At 37.6% G+C, this 15,756-nt stretch overlaps 1 protein-coding gene across 1 annotated transcript; it reads left to right on the forward strand.

Moving 5' to 3' along the window:
- Positions 1–2,711: 2,711 nt before the first annotated feature.
- etaa1a (ETAA1 activator of ATR kinase a) lies at positions 2,712–11,909 on the forward strand. The gene is made up of 6 exons (NM_001111157.2): positions 2,712–3,190; positions 4,304–4,438; positions 5,228–5,301; positions 5,407–5,516; positions 8,171–9,558; positions 11,140–11,909. The coding sequence occupies exons 1-6, from the start codon at positions 3,073–3,075 to the stop codon at positions 11,259–11,261; spliced, it is 1,947 nt and encodes a 648-aa protein (NP_001104627.2). The 5' UTR covers positions 2,712–3,072; the 3' UTR covers positions 11,262–11,909.
- The last annotated feature ends 3,847 nt before the right edge of the window (positions 11,910–15,756 follow it).

The raw sequence follows: 15,756 nt of genomic DNA on the forward strand, positions 1-15,756 counted from the left end.
GTGATCTCGAATTGTAATATGCGCTCACGTCAACATTTGCAATTGAAAAACAAACTATATAGGTAGTTAGTTGGAAGATCTGTGCAAAAGGCCTGCCACCACAGCTGGAAAAATTCCTAGAGGACATACTGGATATGGCTACATCCACCAACTTTTATGTGCACTTTGGAATATTGCATTAAAAATGCTTGATGGAAATGCCAAGATGCGCATAAATTTAATAAATGCACATTAAATTACTCATGCACACTCACAAAAATGTGCATAAACTACAATGAAAAAACATTTACCATAAAACTTCCAGCACTCACAACAAAAAATCATGTTGTTTTAACAGATCATGTGATGATAATAATAATTATTACTCCTTACATTTATATAGAGCTTTTAGACACTCAAAGCGCTTTACACAATGGGGGAATCTCCAGTGTGTAGCATCCACCTGGATGACGCGACGGCAGCCATATTGTGCCAGAACACACACCAGCTGATTAGAAGGTCATGATTTATTTGATGTAAATAAATAAATGAAAAAAAGATTAGAATAAAAAAGTTGAGTATAAGGAAATTAATACATTATTGAATGGTTTAACTAAAATGAATTCATATTAGGTTTAAATCAACCAATCTAACAGTATCACAGCGAGTCTAATTCAAATTTTAAATGTATTTTCAATTGGTATAGCATTCAGAAGACCAATTTAAATGTATCAATTTGGTTTTTACGCATGGAAATATGAAGCTGCCTTTTTTATTTTTAGGTCTGTGCCATATTGAAAATCTTTAAAGTCTGCGCTAAATCATTCTGACTGCACGTCTGAACAAAGCTAGTAGTAATTAGTGCAACATAAAGGATTTTGATTGATGACTCATCAAACTCACTGTTAACAAAAACCGCTCAGCGGATGTAGATCCATCTAAGCTCAAAGAATAGGATCACGTGAGGCTTTACATTTATGTTCAGCTCCTGCAACTCTTTCCTGCGCTACATTAGCCTAAAACGACACTGGGAAAAACTCTGAGAAAGCATTGCCAGAAACCAAGGATTAAACTTAAATGTGAAATCGATCCGGCAGCATGGTGGCGCAGTGGATAGCACAATCGCCTCACAGCAAGAAGATCGCTGGTTCGAGCCCCAGCTGGGCCAGTTGGCATTTTTGTGTGGAGTTTGCATGTTCTCCTCGTCTTTACGTGGGTTTCCTCCAGGTGCTCCGGTTTCCCTCACAGTCCAAAGACATGCGCCATAGGGGAATTGGGTATGCTAAAATTGTCTGTAGTGTATGTGTGTGTGTGTGGATGTTTTCCAGTGATGGGTTGCAACTGGAAGGGCTGGATAAGGAATGTGCTGGATAAGGATTGGCAGTTGGCAGGACAGCTGTTGCTAAGTGGTTTCTAGGCAGTTGCTAAAATGTTTATGTTCATTGCGAGGTGGTTTCCAAGCATTTGCTAACGTAAACTGGGTTGCTACATGTATATGTTTGATCAAATCCTAATACTAAGTAAGCATTTCTAGCATATTATTGCACTTAGATAATCATTAATAGCATGTAGCTAATTGTTTATTGTTATTGTTTGGCTAAAACAATTACCTAAAATTCATTGACAAACTTTGATGTTTATGTGAGAAAACCAACGTGACTGTTCTAGGGCTGGGAATCCCTGCTGAAAAATCCAGCTTAAACCAGCCTAGGCTGGTTGGCTGGTTTTAGCTGGTTGACCAGCCTGGTTTTAGAGGGGTTTTGGCCATTTCCAGGCTGGTTTCCAGCCATTTCCAGCCTATTAGTTGGTCAGGCTGGAAAATGACCAGCCAAATCCAGCTAAAACCAGCTTGACCAGTCTGGTTTAAGCTGGATATAGCTGGTTTTGGCTGGACTCCCAGCTTGGCTAGGCTGGTCAAGCTGGTTTTAGCTGGTTATCTCCCAGCCTGACCAGCTAAGACCAGGCTGGAAATGGCTGGAAACCAGCCTGGAAGTGGCCAAAACCCCTCTAAAACCAGCCTGGTTGACCAGCTAAAACCAGCCAACCAGCCTAGGCTGGTTTAAGCTGGATTTTTCAGCAGGTATGGCAGTTGGCAGGAAGCACAGTGGTTGCTAGCCAATTGCTAAAATATTTATGTCATTGCTAGGTGGTTGCTTAGCATTTGCTAACCAACTGAGTTGCTAAATGTAAATGCTTGATTAAATCCTAAGCATTTCTAGCATGTTCTTGCACTTAGATAATCATTAATAGCATGTAGCTAATTGTTATTAGCATTTGGCTAAAATTAGAACCTAAAATTCGTTGACGAACTTTGATGTTCACATGAGAAAGCCAACGTGATGGCGCTAGGACTGAATGGCAGTTGGCAGTGGTTGCTAGACAGTTGCTAACATAAACTGGCTCGCTAAATGTACATGTTTGATCAAATCCTAATACTTAGTAAGCATTTCTAACATATTACACTTAGATAATCATTAATAGCATGTAGCTAATTGTTATTAGCATGTAGATAATTGTTATCATTTGGCTAAAACTAGAACCTAAAGTTGTTGACGAACTTTAATGTTCGCGTGAGAAAGCCAACGTGACTGCGCTAGGACTGGGAATGGCAGTTGGCAGGAAGCACAGCGGTTGGTGGTTGCTAGAGAGGGATCTGGCTGCAGACCTGGTGCAGTGCAATCTGAGCTGCATCCACTGCTTTTTAATAGGCTCACCTAACCCTACCCGTCACAGTGACCAAAACCCCTCTAAAACCAGCCAACCTGCCTAGGCTGGTTTAAGCTGGATTTTTCAGCAGGGATACTTGGTCAAAGAAGACGGAATACTAATAGTAATATGTTTAACAGGATAACAGTATGCTGACTCTTCAAGTCAACGTAAACATAAAAAAAATCGACAGCATGCGTAGAAGCTGCGCACATCTGACGTTCTCGAGCGCATATCCGCAATGAATCCTGGGAGGAACTTCGTCTTTGGCGGAATGTTTGAAAGATTTATACAAGTCCAGGATCATGATGGCAGCGGAAAACGCAAATAATGTTACACCAACTCGGTGACAGATCGCACTGTGGACATATCGAGCAATACTGTAACATGGAGTCCAGAGGCAGTCAGGAGCAAAATGAAATCGCCAAACTGACGCAGATGAAGTCGAAAGTAAACAGACTGAAGCGGAGCCCGAAAGCAGCAGCGCCACTAAACAAAAACACAGGTACAAACTCCATTTTATACAACCAAAACACACACAATAATGTATTTCTGGGCTTTATGTTGTATACAAACTCATTAACGACCATTTATATTGATAAAATGAATATAATATTGTGATATAGTGATGTAATATAGGCATTCATGTTGATCTTAGTAACGTTAGCTTCTAAATTTAGCAACTGTCAGGTAAGAAAGACTTTTGTTTTATTGAGGTGAAGTGGGTTTTATATTCCCACATTTGTTCATTTTTGAACAGTGACAACTTGTGACACGGTGCCTATATTGTTTACCACGCTACTTTGAATATTCGAGCTGAAGTAGCAAGCAAGTATGGCTTCAGAACAACATTAGCACTATTTGACTGTGAACAACATGATTTCCCTATTTAGAATTTGCAAATAAAACATTTATGAAATGATATTATTAAGGAGAAAATCTAAATGTGCAAATATAAAACCCACTTTACACTTTACCTCAAGTGTTTTTTTTCTAAAACATTACAGCACACTTAGAGCATGAAAAAATTAGTACTTTTATAAGTGAAATACTGCACAACTTTTTAATTGGTTAATGGTCAGTGAGAAAAAAAACTTAATAATTTAAAAACCCCTGCACTATATATATATATATATATATATATATATATATATATATATATATATATATATATATATATATATATATATATATACTTAAAATGCACTTAAAAGTATAGTTTTAATATGTTTTTACTCTTTAATGTGCATAGATTTCAATACCAACACCATTTGTGATAACTGCTAGCAATTTATACATTGAAAATGTAAAACAAATAAAAATAAAAAAAAAACAGAAAACAAGTCATTACTGTCAGGCCGAACTTAAAAAAACTAGCTAAAATATGACACGTTTTCATGTTTTTAAAATAGGTAAAATTTTGCCAAAAAAGTGGAATCAAATCATGTGTAAAAAGGTGTAACAATTTTTTGTTAGTATAAAATAGATTTATTAAAAGAAATTAAAAATGTATACTTGTTTGCATTTGTCACAGCTAACATGTTCACACAAATGAAAAAGAATTAGACAAAAATTTCCATAAAGATGTACACGGATTAAAACTCTTATTTTTTTATAGCTGAGTTCAAAACTCCAACACGTCCAGCAAGAGGTCAGTTCAGAAGACTGATCCCCGATGACTCCCCCAGCAATGACCCTGACTGCCATCAGGACATTGTATGGGACACAACATCTCCATCACCCATTCGGCATGGTACGTGTGTCTGCTAGAATTGTGCATCCTTTAAAGGGGACCTATTATGTAACAGTTTACAACATTTAAAATGAGTCTCTGATGTCCATAGGGCAGTGTTTCCCAAACCTGTTCCTGAAGGCACACCAACAGTACACATTTTCAACCTAATCTAACACACCGGAATCAACTCAACTCATCAGAACATAAGAAGAGACTCCAAAATCTGAGTTAAGGGCTCAGATAACGGAGACCCCCAAAATAAGTCCTGTTGGTGTGCCTCCTGGAACAGACTTGGGAAACACTGCCATGGGGTGTGTATGTGAAGTTCAAAATACCACACTAATGATGTTTTATAACTCTTTAGGCTTTCAATTTGGTGACTGTCATTTTAAATTTAAATGGTATTGTGCTATTTTCAGAAGAGAGCGGAGCCTATGTGGCAGCATAGTGGCATAGTTATAATGCTTCTTAGTCCCTGACATAATCTTCAGCAGGTGAAAACTAATGGCGGACGGCTGCTTCTCATTCAGGCCTGTCTATGCAAATGAGGAAGCGGTCATCACTAACGGGCGGGGCTTTTTCCCACTGATGACACGTACAAAGGGAGAATATCAATCAGAAGTGTTTCTGCAGTCTGTTTTAATTAAGTATGATTATAAACAAATATTAATAAATACTTATCATCAGAAGCTGGTTATATTCACACACCCTTGCCACACTTCTTTGTTCAAACCCCTTATAAAAGTGATTTTTGCATAATAGGTCCCTTTTAAACACTGTATCATCAGTGTGTTTCATTATTTTCAGGTCGTGGACAAAGGAGAGCTGCAAATGTCCGAGCGGTGGATATATCTGACATTGCCAATCGGATCGCTCCTAAGGTTTGCTTGAGGAACATTATTAATTAAATCCATCAGAATGTCTCTAGTGATTGGTCAAGTGCTGTACTGTTGTTTATTTATTGATTTTGTTATTTTGCTATATAGAGTGGCAGATTAGAGGAAGCGGACTCTTCTTTACTGCAGTGGATTGGTGATAGTGCCATTCCCTGCACACCAGAAGTACAACAAAACAAAGTCAAGCACACGACCACAAAGTAAGCCACTCTTACAGTATTTATCATGGATAAATGTTGGATTTATGCATTTTTTTCATTTAAATAAAGCAATTTATGCAACTTCTAATCTAAAACAAATTCATGTTAATAATTAATTTTCGGTTTCTAAAAACTTGCGAGTATTTCAGGATGAAGTAATGAAAAAATATTGACATAAACACATCAAATGCAATAAACAAATTATGTTGCAGTATATAAGGGTGCGTTCACACTTGTAATTCAATTCTGTTGGACCAAAGAAGACCATGTTTATACAGCATTCACTACAAAAAATTTGTACAAAAAAGTTTAAATACATTTTTATATATATATATAAACAATTATATTTTTTAGTCAGATTTATTAGCCCCCCTTTGATTTTTATTTTTTATTTTTTAAATATTCCCCAAATTGTTTAGCAGAGCAAGGAAACTTTCACAGTATGTCGGATATTTTTTCTTCTAGAGCAAGTCTTTTTTGTTTTATTTCAGCTAGAATAAAAGCAGTTTTTAATAAACATTTTAAGGACAAAATTATTAGCCCCTTTTTTTTTTTTTTTTTTGATTGTCTACAGAACAAACCATTGTTATTCAATGACTTGCTTAGTTATCCTAACCTGCCTAATTAACCTAGTTAAGCCTTTTAATGTCACTTTAAGCTGTATAGAAGTGTCTTGAAAAATATCTAGTCAAATAATATTTACTGTCATCATGGCAAAGATAAAATAAATCAGTTATTAGAGATGAGTTATTAAAACTATTATGTTTAGAAATGTGTTGAATGAATTTGTTGTAACAAATTTTTTCATTTGTGATTGAACTTCAGGATTTTCCCACCAATTGTTGATTTGAATCTTCAGAGGTCAAAACATTGGTATTGTGTTGTCTAAGAATGTATATGGGTTATTCAAAAATAATACCACAGGTTTGAAAACCTGTATTTAATCAAAGAAACGTGATGGAACCGTGGGTAATTAATCAATGTGAAGAGAACTTAACAAATTTTTTTTTAGTAGAAAACAAGTTCAAAGATGTTTGATAACATCCCTAGACACTCGAGTGACGTTAACTCAATACTCATCTCAGGCAGTTTGGATAGCTGCAGTTATTCCTTCTTTGTCATAACCAAATCAGCAACCAAACAAAACTCCAGAGCTTCCTTAAATCAACGACAAAAGAGCTATCTCTCCTTTTCTTCTTTGCAGATTTCTTGATTTTCAAAGTTTTGGCATTCTTTTTAAATCACGCTGTATAAACGTCTGAAAATGGCACTTTGTTGATATTTCAGGCAAACAATAAAACTCTAAATGACAACATTTTTATTTTAAATTAAGAAGAAACGTCATCAGTATGTTACAGAACAAAAAAGTTCTAGTCAGTTAAATACAGAGGAACAGAAAGAGGGGTTAGTTCACCCAAAAATGAATAAAACAGCCTCATCATCTACTTGCACTCAATCTATTTCTTCTGTTGAACACAAAACAAGATATTCTGAAAAACAGCAGCCATTGACATCCATAATACAAACAAATACTATGAAAGTCAATGGCAGATTTTTTTTCCAGCATTCTTGGGTTTATCTTCATGTGTGCTCAACAGAGGAACGAAACTCAAACAGGATTAAATTAGAGTAGCTCAATATATCACTTTAGCACTGATATCGCAATGTGTGCCTACGCAATAGACACATCGCAGGATCTGCAATGTTGAATTGAGATTATAGTTGACCAGTAGCTACAGCTCAGAACATGAGATTTGGGTAGATTTTCTATTATAATGCAAAAAAAGTGTATAATTTGTGTGTGTTTTAAGGCCTGTGACTTTGTGAGCAAGTCTATAAAGTTGAACCCTCCTGTTCACTTGCAGGTCAAAAAAAAAAAAAAAGCAGAAGTTTGGTGACTTTTTTTTTTAAATGACCCCAACATTAGAAAAAACATTGATTTCAATTATCAAGGTGAGGTTGTTTCTTCATGCAAATTCGTTTTGAGGATTGAAATTAAGGTGATATGCTTTATTTTAGAGCAGTGCTTCTCAACCATGTTTCTGGAGGACCACCAGCACTGCACATATTCCATGTCCCCTTAACCAAACACATCTGATTTAGATCATTTGCTCCTTAGCAGAGACTGAAAGTCCTGTAATGGGTGCAGCAGACCAAGGAGGCATCCAAAACATGCAGTGCTGGTGGTCCTCCAGGAACATGGTTGAGAAACACTGTTTTAGAGGTTTCATGAAGGCGGCTCATTTTTGACCCGAAGAACAAAACTGTAAAAAAAAACTCTTAAGACAACACAAGAGCTAAAATCATTCAGGCACAAGAAGTTGTACCATTTGCAACCTTATTGAATTATTTATAAAATGAAGACTCTGCATATTTTTGGCTATGACTATGTTATTTTACATGTGAATTTACAATTTCTGTACCTGAATTCTTACCAAATAGAGCTATTTAAGCCACCTGGTGAAATTGTATTCATATCCTAGAAAAAAAACAGTAGATCGCAATGTCAGATTTTTTTTGTGTAGCCCTAAATCAAGTGGAGCACGAGTAAATGATGGCAGCATTTTGATTTGTGAATGTGCTATCCCTTTCATTTTGTTTCCCACAGCTGTACACACTGAATATTGATTCTGAACCATTTTTATGCATTGTAGACAGAGCACCGTAGACGATCTCATGCGCTTGGCCAAGCAGTTTGACTTCAACATGAGGCAAGACGAAGCTCAGGAGCACAACTCTCCTCCAGAACCCCCAGCACACGCTGACCCATTTTCAACGGCTCACTACACTTCAGCCACTAGCAGAGCTTCTGAACGACCCAATGACCACAAGCCTGTTACCCAAAGTAAACTCAATCAAGAGATGGACGACGATCTTGATCTTCTTTTTGACGGACCGACTCAGCAGCTCAGTGGACGCCTCAGTCAGACATTAATTAATAGAACCCAGAACGTTCCTGAGAGAGACAATGCAAAATCAGATGCTTCACAAAGACATCCTTCATTCGCAACCGAAACAAATCAAGATGATTTTGATGACGATTGGAGTAGCGATGGTTTATTTGAGGACTCGCTGCTTTTGGAAATGACGCAAAATCCGGATTTGTTTGCTGCGCCGCAATACAGCTCAACACAAAAACAAGCTCACGAGGTTAAAAATACTGTCAGTGTGATGACAAACAAACCATGTGAAGCCAAAAATGTGGGACTGCATAAAACAAAAGTCTCACAGAACAACTCTCAGATACAGATTAATGGAGGGTTGCATAGAATTGGAAATCAGGTGGAAAATAGTTGCACAAATCCTAAAATCGGAGATCAAAATAAGATCAAAATCGTTCCTCAGAGTTGCATTAGTACCAATCAGAAGCAGCGGTTTGAGCACAAAGCACAACACGTTGTTCAGAAGTTATCTGAACTCAATAATGCTTGCCATTTCCAGAAAAACGAACGCAACGCTATTAAACCTTCTCAATCGAAACCATCCAGCATGCATCAAAATCTAATCTCTAAGCAAAGAGAGGACACTAATACAGGGCTGGATGGCTTTATCGATGAAGATCTAGACTCCTTCTTTGCATCCGATGACATCTGGGATGACGGAGTGGAGGATGACGATCTGTTTTTTGAGGTGTGTGATAACCTTGAGGAAACGTCTGTGACTAAAGCACCACAAAACAAGTCATTCGCCACCTCGGAAAATGCAGTGTTTGCACATCCTTATCCACCCAAAAGGCCCGCCGCTAATGTTTTCACGTCTAGTGCAAACACATGGGTGTCTCAGAAAGCTGCAGGACCGGGCTGTAATGTGTCCTGTGATGCAGCGAGACCATCTGGCTCCTCGAGTAATGGAGCGTATAAATTTAAACAGGTGAGAAGCTCCTCTGTGGTGGGACACGGGACCTGTGCTGCCCTCACACAGCGGGGGGGTCAGGAGAGGGGCGTTCTGGCTGTCATCCAATCAGAGGCGAGAGATACTGACAATCATCGGTTCAAAAAGCCTCACGGTGAATTGGTCAGGTCTGCGCCGGTTCTTGCTAAAGGTATGTTGTTGGAGGATGCTCCCTTTGTTTCTGTTTTTTTGTCAGTTCGTGTGGAAGTTACCAGATTCATTTTATCCCCCTTTTTATTATTAATGGATATGAAGTAAAATTGTAAAGTTTAAACTGTTTTAATGAATTAAAAAATGGGTGAATAAAAAAACAATCATATTTAATTTATATTTCATGTAGCAATAAGACAAAATAAATCAACAGAAGTGCACTAAAATAGTAATATTATGATGTTAAATATTTAAAAATGTATGTATTCATTATGAAAAGCATTACTTCAGTTGTCTCATGATCCTTCAGAAATCAGTTGTGCTGTTTAACAATTAATCACGACTTGCATAGGGATGCAACGATTATACATTTTGGTTGTATGATTATAGTCTGGGGAGTAATCATGGTTTCACGGTTATAAAGATTATTATGCATTCATTAATTTCAAAACACTACTAGTTTCAAAATCACATGGAAACTCCTGTTATTTTAAAGTGTTTTTTTGCTGCTCAGTATCAAAATAACAGCACAAAATAATAATAGAAAAAACAATAATGCATTTCTCTTTGGACTTAAAAATAGGTTACTTTTTTTTTTTTTTTGGACGTTTAAACATAAGTAAGAATTTTACACTGAAAATAAATGAAAACAATGGAAAAATAAATACAAAATTGTTTCTGTCTAATGTAAATCTAAGCTTTTTATTAGCTACATATTTTTCTTTTAAAGAGAACAAATGTAGTCAAAGGCTGCTAAATCTCTGTCTGAAGAGCAGTCTTGATCAACTACATTGCAAAGTTGTTTGGTATTTTTCATTTAATATTTTTTTTTTCTTTTGGACCAGAGTAGAAATGTGTATATTCCATACATAGTATGAAGCTGACCGGTCAGTTTCTTGCCACATGACCAGGGCCAGACGGAATCTGCAGACGTTTTTTGCTATTTCTGTGGAGAATTTTTGTAAAAATCTGCGGATTTCTGCCGAAATATTTTGGTAGTATCCAGCGGTGTATTATAACTAAAACCTTAATATATGAAATAAAAAGTAATAAATAACTAAATAAAAACTGAATACATTCAGATTTACACATTTACTCAAGTAAATAAACAGAATTAATGATGGGCTAAAAATCTGCAGAAATCTGAGGAAAATCAGCAGAATTCTGCGCACCCAGATTCCGTGTGGGCCTACACATGACTCACGGTGTGCTAACGGCATTCTAAAAAGTATCGATCAGAGATGCCTAAAATAGGGCCCGCAAGCCAATGTTTGCCCATTGTAACCTTTGATTTGGCCAGCCATCCCATCTAAGAGACATGAGTATGATGAAAAGGATTGGGGTAAACGAACACCGAGATCATCATTTTCTAATATGACGTAATCTTTTGTTGTTTGTTTTATTGCTGAGCTACAAAAAAACAAACTGAAATGAAATGATTCAATTAAATGTTGTAAATGAATCAGATTTTTTCAAATCTATCTTTTATTAATAGTTCCAAAATCAATTTTTTCTTTTATGATGTCAAACTCTCATGAAATGTGATTTTTTTTTTACTCATCCTCTGCTGTATTTTCTGCAGATGTGTGTAACCCTGCAGTCGTGAAGTGCAGCGACGCAGAGATCGAGAGGAAGAAGCAGCAGGCAATGGAGAGGCGGAGACTCAAGATGCTGTCCAATCAGAACCTCAGAGCTCCTTTCTGAGACGCCGTTACCATGGTGATGTACAACAAAACAGCCCAGCAGATTCTGTGTGAGTCATTGAGTCTACACCAGCACAACTGCAACTGTTTTCATTATAAGCAACAAATGTTTCCTGTTTTCTAGATTATAATGAGAACAAAGTGTCCTGCTTTACGCTGGTTGTTAGTGGATAATGTGTTGAATATTTGACTGCTTAGAAAAAAAGAAATGTTGATCAGATGCTTTGCCATTATCAGAGATCAGAGTCTGTAAATATACATTCATGCTGATATTCTCCATAGACCACCATTGATCCTCAATAGAAAATCAGGAGTCGTTGAAGTTGTCAACTCGCTTTTGTTCAAATGGCATGTAAATATAATAAATATTTTCTTTCAAATTTTATTTGATAAATTCAGCGTTCAGAATGTTCTGCGTTTCTCTCTTGTTCACTTTTTCCTATTTCAAATAATGTATAAGATACATATTTTAAATGTTCAATAATTGATTTTAATGGATTTTGAGTTTTGTCCATTTATGAGCCCTTGTTCTAAAATAAGAAGCACAGAATAATTAAAATGACTTAAAGTGAGTGATGTACAGTATTTATTGTGTTATATGTCATTGTAATTAAGCCAGTAATAAATAACACACAGTTTTTGTTTCTTATTTTCAGTTTAAAGTTTTATATGTGTAATCTGGCAACACACTAGAGGCCATAGTCTGTAGCCTCCTTGTTAGAGCAACCGACTTCCATACAAAGAATCGCCGGTTCGATTCAAGCTCAGACCGTCCGGGATTGGAGTGAGTTTTAGGCAGCTAGCGAAGTGCTATGCAAGTAAACCTTACGTCTCTGACCTCTAAAGGTGCTCTAGCAACAGACGCTAGAGGCCATGGTCTATAGCCTCCTTGTTAGAGCAACTGACTCCTATGCAAGGAATCAGCTGTTTGATCCCAGCACAGACCGGGTTGGGTGCACTAGGACTGGTGTGTTACACGTGGGGGCTCATCTGGGATTTAAACCCAGGAGCTCCTGCACCCATATATATATATATATATATATATATATATATATATATATATATATAGTGTGTGAGTGTATATATGTATATATACGGTTGAAGATAATGTTGAATAATTAGACTTTCTTTGAAATGTTAAAGGTCCCGAAAAGTAAATGCTATTTTTTTTTATTTGATGTTTGACCAATCAAAGCATCTACAGAACAAGCCAGACTCACCAAAGTCCCATGAGGTGGAGGAGTCAACAGTTTTTACATTTATGTAGATTAATATCTCTTTTACATTTTAATCCTTTATTTTTTCATATTTAATGGTGTTTGTGTGCTGCTGCGCATCCCTGTGTGTAATAAGCAGAATGTATGGGCATTTTGGACCTTCCTATCATTAACACACACTTAAAAAAAAAAAAAAAAACGACGCTTTTGACTTTAGACCAGTTTTAGGGTGCCCATGGGCCCACAAATGGGCGTGAATGCTTTTGATTTAAACAACATGGCACATTGGAATGTGAAAATGACACCTGCGCCAGGCTGCAACTGGCGTGAAAACACTCACCCTGATTGCGCTTTGCACCGGGTGTTTCTTTTTTCTGTCGAACACAAACTAAGGGTGGCTGTCCACCAAAGCCTTTTTGTGGAGCAGAGCATTTGTTTTCTGTTGTTGTCAATGGTCACTGCACCATGTTTTTATGAGTGCCTGCAGCATAGCAAGGTGCTGAGCAAGTGTTTTTCAATCAGTGCTGAACACTCAATGCTTTTTTTAGTCATTGCTAATTGAAAAACGCAGCTCCCATCGTCACTTTTGAGCTAGCCATCCAATCACAGTGGAGGAGGGGCAGGACAACACCACACAACTGTCAACAAATAATCTGAGTGTTCTTGCAGGACTCCCAGAGTTCTTCAAGATTTTTGGATTCATCTTCAATGCCTCCTCCTTCATCTTACCCCAGACATGCTCAATAATGTGCATGTCTGGAGACTGGGCTGGCCAGTCCTAGAGCACCTTGACCTTTGCTTTCAGGAACTTTGATGTGGAGGCTGAAGTATGAGGAGCGCTATCCTGCTGAAGAACTTGCCCTCTCCTGTAGTTTGTAATGTAATGGGCAGCACAAATGTCTTGATACCTCAGGCTGTTGCTCTGCAAATCTCTCGCACGCCCCCATACTGAATGTAACCTCAAACCATTATTTTTCCTCACCAAATTTGACTGATTTCTGTGAGAATCTTGGGTCCATGCTGGTTCCAAAAGGTCTTCTGCAGTATTTGTGATGATTGGGATGCAGTTCAACAGAAAAATCTACCTTCTGCCACTTTTCCCAAATGATCAACAAGAAGTCAAGTTCAAGTGCTCTTAGAACTGGGATCGATGACAAGACTTTTGTCAGGTAGTGTAGAAGTCGATGGTTACAGATTTCCGCCATTTCTCAAAATATATTTTGTGTTCAACAATAACAAAAACAGGTCTGTGAATGATGAACAAATGACAGAAGTTTTGGTTTAGCTATGCCTTTAAAAAGCTCACCTTCCTAACACCTGCAGAAACCCTAATATTAGTACCTAAAAGTACAAAAGTCTACTGCCCCAATGACCTCTTCTGCATCTCTGTTTCTAAGAGCGTTTCATGCACTTGGGCACATATATGAGTGTAAACCGAGGTGAACAGGTGTAATAGTGTGTAATGTTGTTGAGCGCGGGTCTGTTTCTCATCATGGGCTCTCTGACACCCGTGTCCTGGGACACCTGCGACACACATGAGTGCTCCTGAAAGTCGAGTCTTGTTATCAGGCTGCCGGTGTGTAACTGTAGCTGGAGCACAGAAGTATGAAAAGCCCCCGCGGGCTGAGGATGCAGTTTCAGCGGGGCAGTCGAGCGTCCCGGCTCTTACCTGGCCTGCAAGTGTTGTCTGAACTCTGATGAGGACAGCGTGAATGGAGCGTTCTGGTGTCGTACATGCACAGATTAGTGATTGTGTGTGTGTTTTGATATGGGGCTGGCCTGAGGATTACATAGCTGGAGTCAAAGGTCCACAGCTATGCTTCATTAAGCACTAGTTCACTAGCAAATACACACATTGGGTTGATGCAACTGCTGATAGTGAAGGGAAATTTGGCTTTTTGGGAAGCTTCTCTGGTGTTTAAAGGCAGGGTGTGTGGTTGTTCAAGTATTAAGGTTTTTTTGGGGGGGGATACTATCAGGAATAAATATCCGACAATTATAGATATTAGACTGTTCTAATCTTTTATATTTTACTCCTTTAATTTATCATATTACGCCACATTCACACTGTCAATGCTTGACAGAGGGCGTGTCTGAAGTTGGGGCTGACGCGATCATCATAGCAGCGTCAGCCAATGAAATTGGTTAGCAATAGGCCACTGTCTGAGCTGGTGTTTTTGCATACAGCGATCTGATTGGCTGATTCTTCCGTCGGCGCTTGAAAAGTTGAACAAGTCTCATCTTTTGCAGTGAGCAATGCCTTCGGCAACGCCTGGCGTCACCCATTCAAAGTGAATGGGAAGCCCTGTGTGAATGGGGCATTAGGGTGGCGCAGTGGGTAGCATTGTCGCCTCACAGCAAGAAGGTCGCTGGTTCAAGCCTCAGCTGAGTCAGTTGGCATTTCTGTGTGGAGTTTGCATGTTCTCCTGGTGCTCCAGTTTCCCCCACAGTCCAAAGACATGCACTATAGGTGAATTGGGTAAGCTAAATTGCCCATAGTGGGAGTGCATAGCTGTTTCCCGGTGATGGGTTGCAGCTGGAAGGGCATCCTCTGCATAAAACATATGCTGGGTTATTTGTTGGTTCTTTCTGCTGTGGAGACCCCTGATGAATAAAGGGACTAAGCCGAAAATAAAATAAATGTATGAATGAATTTTTCATATTTAAAGATGTTTGTGTGCTGCTGCGCATCCCTGTGTGTGTAATAAGCAGCATGAATGCACATTTTGGACCTTCCTATGACTAACATGCTCCTTAAATAACAATAAAAAATTTACGCTATTGATTTTAGACCAGTTTCAGTTGATCAATAGCACTATTTAAGACTGTCGACACTAAAAAAAAAAAATTCCAAAGGGAAATAATATGGCTGTTTAAGAAGCTAGTCTGCTGTTTAAAAGCAGGTTGTATGGATGTTTAATTATTATGTCGAGTTTCAGGTTTTTTTTTTAATCTTGAAAATAGTATGGAATTTCAAACCTGGAAAATGAATGTGTATATGTATGTTTTTTTTATTATTATTTGGAATTAATGTTTTAATTTATGACCCTTATCTGACTGAGGGTCCCGCATCCTAAAATGTAAACAGTTTCTTGTCTAAAGAACAAATTTATGCTGACATTAAAAATGTATGTGATAAATGAAACATAATTTGCTAAATTATATATTTTTCTAAATTTGCAATTATATATTATTACTTTAATCCATTTTTTAAGCAAATAAATAAATATTTTAAATATTATTTTAAATGTATCATTTTTAAAAATGTATTGTTTATTA

The sequence above is a fragment of the Danio rerio genome, chromosome 1 (genome assembly GCF_052040795.2).
Source record: "Danio rerio strain M-AB ecotype USA chromosome 1, GRCz13ab, whole genome shotgun sequence".
Classification (NCBI taxonomy): Eukaryota; Metazoa; Chordata; class Actinopteri; order Cypriniformes; family Danionidae; genus Danio; species Danio rerio.